This window comes from Musca vetustissima, unplaced genomic scaffold (assembly GCF_032173495.1).
Source record: "Musca vetustissima isolate MV318-11 ecotype Yass unplaced genomic scaffold, APGP_CSIRO_Mvet_v1 utg123725, whole genome shotgun sequence".
Classification (NCBI taxonomy): Eukaryota; Metazoa; Arthropoda; class Insecta; order Diptera; family Muscidae; genus Musca; species Musca vetustissima.
In genome coordinates this window covers 24152-27582 of record NW_026885599.1, presented here as the reverse complement: position 1 = coordinate 27582, position 3431 = coordinate 24152, and the positions used below count along the sequence as shown (strand labels likewise).

Sequence of the window (3431 nt, the reverse complement as noted above, 5' to 3'; positions counted from 1 at the left end):
CTAGGTGCTATACACTATATACCGTTATCTATTATTGGTTCAGGGGAATCCGCTTCACCGCCACTATTTGAAACCAGAAATGCTCCTTCCAGATCCTCAACAGGCTGTCTGTATCTGTCGCCCGGTTTCCTTTTTCATCTCTACAGGAGGATGTGCCTGCACCAAAGCCTTCGGTTTGGTATTTTAATCGTTGGTAAAATTTCCGGACTTCATTCTGACTCCTGTACATCTCGATTTGCTCACGCTCACGTTTTTCTTGTTCCTTCTTCTTATTTATTTATTTTTTTTTTTTTGAAAATACTTTTCTCCTCTCTCCTTTTATCCCGATAATTCTCTATCACATTACGTGTTGCTACTGTCTGCAGGGTTGCTGCGTTTTTCACATTAGTAGTATTACGACACTCCTGATCGTACAATATATTTCTTGATGGTGGTTCTTGATACTCAAATGTTGCTTTTGCTGTAGTTTGTAGGGAGTGGACAATTCGTTGCCATTGTGCTTCTATACTATTATCGGGACAAGGAGTGCTTTCGTCAAGCAGGTGAGTAAGTTGAGCTGAGTAGACTTCTGATACCTGTTGTGTTTGCAGCTTTTCGATGTCGAGTTTCCGTATTGTGTTAGATCGCAGCATTATTGATACATTAAGACGAGTACGAACCTTGGCTGCTACAAGGTACTGGTCCGAATCGATATTCGCTCCTCGGATCGATCGAAGGTCTTAAACACTGGATGAATGCCTTCCGTCTATCACAAAATGATAGATTTGATTTCTTGTTGTTCGATCGGGAGAAATCCAGGTGTACCTGTGTATATCGAGATGCTTGAATCTGATACTCCTAACTACCATGAATGTGGTACTGCCAACGACCATGTTTTTGCTGCTGCCAAGTCAATCAAACTCATGCCGTTGTGGGGGCGGTGGGGCCAAAAATATTTTTTCTTCCGATTTTTGCATTAAAAATCTTCTAGCAGAATTTTAATATCATAGCCAGGGCATCGGTCATATGGTATTTCTAGGCGCTCATATAAAAATGTCTTTGGTCTGTTCATCTTTATCTTCGGTCGGATCATGGGTGCAAATGAGACTGATGTAGAAGAACTTAGCTTTTATACGGATTGTAGCAATTCGCCTATCAATTTGAGTGAATCTGGAGACGAGGTCTTTTATTAATTATAATTTGGTTAAAGCACGTACCCAAGCTCCCCAAAATACCGATGTTTGGAATGTTTGGATTCTCTAAGAAGTGAACGAATATTGATCATTTTTAATAAGGAGATTACACTCCCCTGAGAACCTGAAAAATTAAATTAAAGCTAATTCAGCTGAAAAACTTGTCCAAAACACTAAAAATACCGACTAGTGGGTTAGCATTATATGGTGGCTGCGCGGAAACATGGGCCAATGTTGATCATTTTTGTTAGGAACATTTTCTACTCAATGTGAATTCAAAATATTAAATTACTCCAAAATTTGTTGGAAACACGTTTTCATGCTCCCCAAAATGCGGAAAAACTAACTGCAACACGTAAAATTCTATAATATTTTTACTTCCTGATATTCGAAAATATTTTCGAATCTGACATTTTTACTTAATATTCATGACAAGTGCGAATAAAGCATATGCATTTTTACAAGCTAAAATGAAAGCATTGTTGTTCACACGAAATAGCCATGCAGTAACGTAAACACGACGTGTAGTATGTTCGGCAATTATACGAAGATTCTTTCGAAATTCCACATCTTGCTCAGGCCAATTACAGGTGAACAATGCATAGGTCAGCTCATGAAATTCATCTTCCAACAGAGTGCCATAATAGCAACCGGGAAGCAATTCAAAAATGACACCAATAAAATAGAAAGTGTAGTAGAGCAGGGTGAAGATGTCCTTGACGAAGAGTATAATGAATACCAAAATGATGCACATATTGAACGCGCCCACCATAATTTGGAAAAACATATACACGGAAATTATTTCCTCCAATTGGTGGTGGTATCTGAAAAATAAGAAATAAAATAATTAAGGGAATTTATAAAAATAAGTCAGAATTTATCTTCACTTACTCCAGCAGGTCCTTGTGCACCTTGATGCATTCCAGTAATTCTTGATTATTTTCGGCACTTCCTTTATTCGAATCGTGACCAATTTTTCCAATACGAATATTCAGCATTTGCACCTGACCACGTAGCAGGCACAAGTGTGCAGGTGCAAAGGTATCGTTGACCACATTTTGCAAAATCATATAGGACAGACCGATAATTTGATATAAATGGGCAATTATGTAATTCCTTGTACTCTTAAAAATGTCAAAAGGAAAGTAGCCCTTATGCATCAGAGTCCAATTACCCATTAGTCCATTAAACAAGACGGTAGATTCACTTGACACCGCTATGATGCTACACAAAATTGTGAATGTCAGAATTATCCTTTTAGTCGGCGGATGTACCATTTTCCGAAGAAAGGACATTTCTTCCTGAGTGCGAACACGGTCATCTTGTCGCTGAATAATTTCAAACATAATATCGACTTTGTCAAAACGCCACCAAATTGCAATGGTTTTCATGGTACAAAAGGCACAAGTTAAGTTGATGGCCATGTTTTGAAAGAATTCATAGGCATTGTTACTGGCAAATAGACCCACTATTAAATGTAGTGGGTATCCAATTGTAATGGAAATGTTAAACACCGCTGAATACATCCAATATAGAGTACGATCTTTTTTCGGAGGTAACATGCCCAAAATACGCCATACCACATAATGGGTTTTAAACAGGGCTTTGGTATTCAATTCGTCGGGCATTTTCTTAAATGACTGATTATATTCACAATAAATTTTGAACTGAATTGTTTGCGTATTTTGTCACTTATTTATATACGAGGATATGATAGCATTTAAGTTGAAGTGCAAAATGGATTAAGTTCTAAATATTCAACCATAAATATAATGTTTTAATGTCGAGAAAAAAAAATTACTAATAGTCCTGAAAAACAATATTCTTGAACATTTATGGACGTTGAAAAAATTCATTAAAAAATCCACGCCTAAAGCCATTGATGGACCTTGAAAAAAAAAATAATTTAAAAGTCCACACCTGAAGGCACTGATGGACCCTGAAAAATCCATTAAAAAATCCACGCCTAAAGCCATTAATGGACCTTGAAAAAAAATTTAATTTTTAAAAATCCACGCTTAGAGCCACTGATGAACCTTGAAAAATATTTCTTTTAAAATCCCCGCTTAGAGCCACTGATATACTTTGAAAAACCTGGTTTAAAAATCCACGCCTGAAGCCACTGATGGACCTTGAAAAATATTCCTTTTAAAATCCCCCCTTAAAGCCACTGATAGACCTTGAAAAATATTTCTTTTAAAATCCCCGCTTAGAGCCACTGATGTACCTTGAAAAACCTGGTTTAAAAATCCACGCCTG

General features: G+C 37.0%; 1 protein-coding gene across 1 annotated transcript; it reads right to left on the bottom strand.

Annotated features, from left to right (window-relative positions):
* Positions 1-1587: 1587 nt before the first annotated feature.
* Positions 1588-2800, bottom strand: LOC133332832 (odorant receptor 33a-like). The gene is made up of 2 exons (XM_061541203.1): positions 2064-2800; positions 1588-1996 (listed from the first exon to the last, which is right to left on the bottom strand). The coding sequence occupies exons 1-2, from the start codon at positions 2798-2800 to the stop codon at positions 1588-1590; spliced, it is 1146 nt and encodes a 381-aa protein (XP_061397187.1).
* Between the last annotated feature and the right edge of the window lie 631 nt (positions 2801-3431).

What these genes read in the sequence shown, in the direction of transcription:
- LOC133332832 (XM_061541203.1), bottom strand. Translation starts at nt 2,800, where the DNA reads ATGCCCGACGAATTGAATACCAAAGCCCTGTTTAAAACCCATTATGTG. An exon ending in GTGCACAAGGACCTGCTGGA is followed by an intron (nt 1,997 to 2,063) that starts GTAAGTGAAGAT and finishes CTTATTTTTCAG; the next exon opens with ATACCACCACCAATTGGAGG.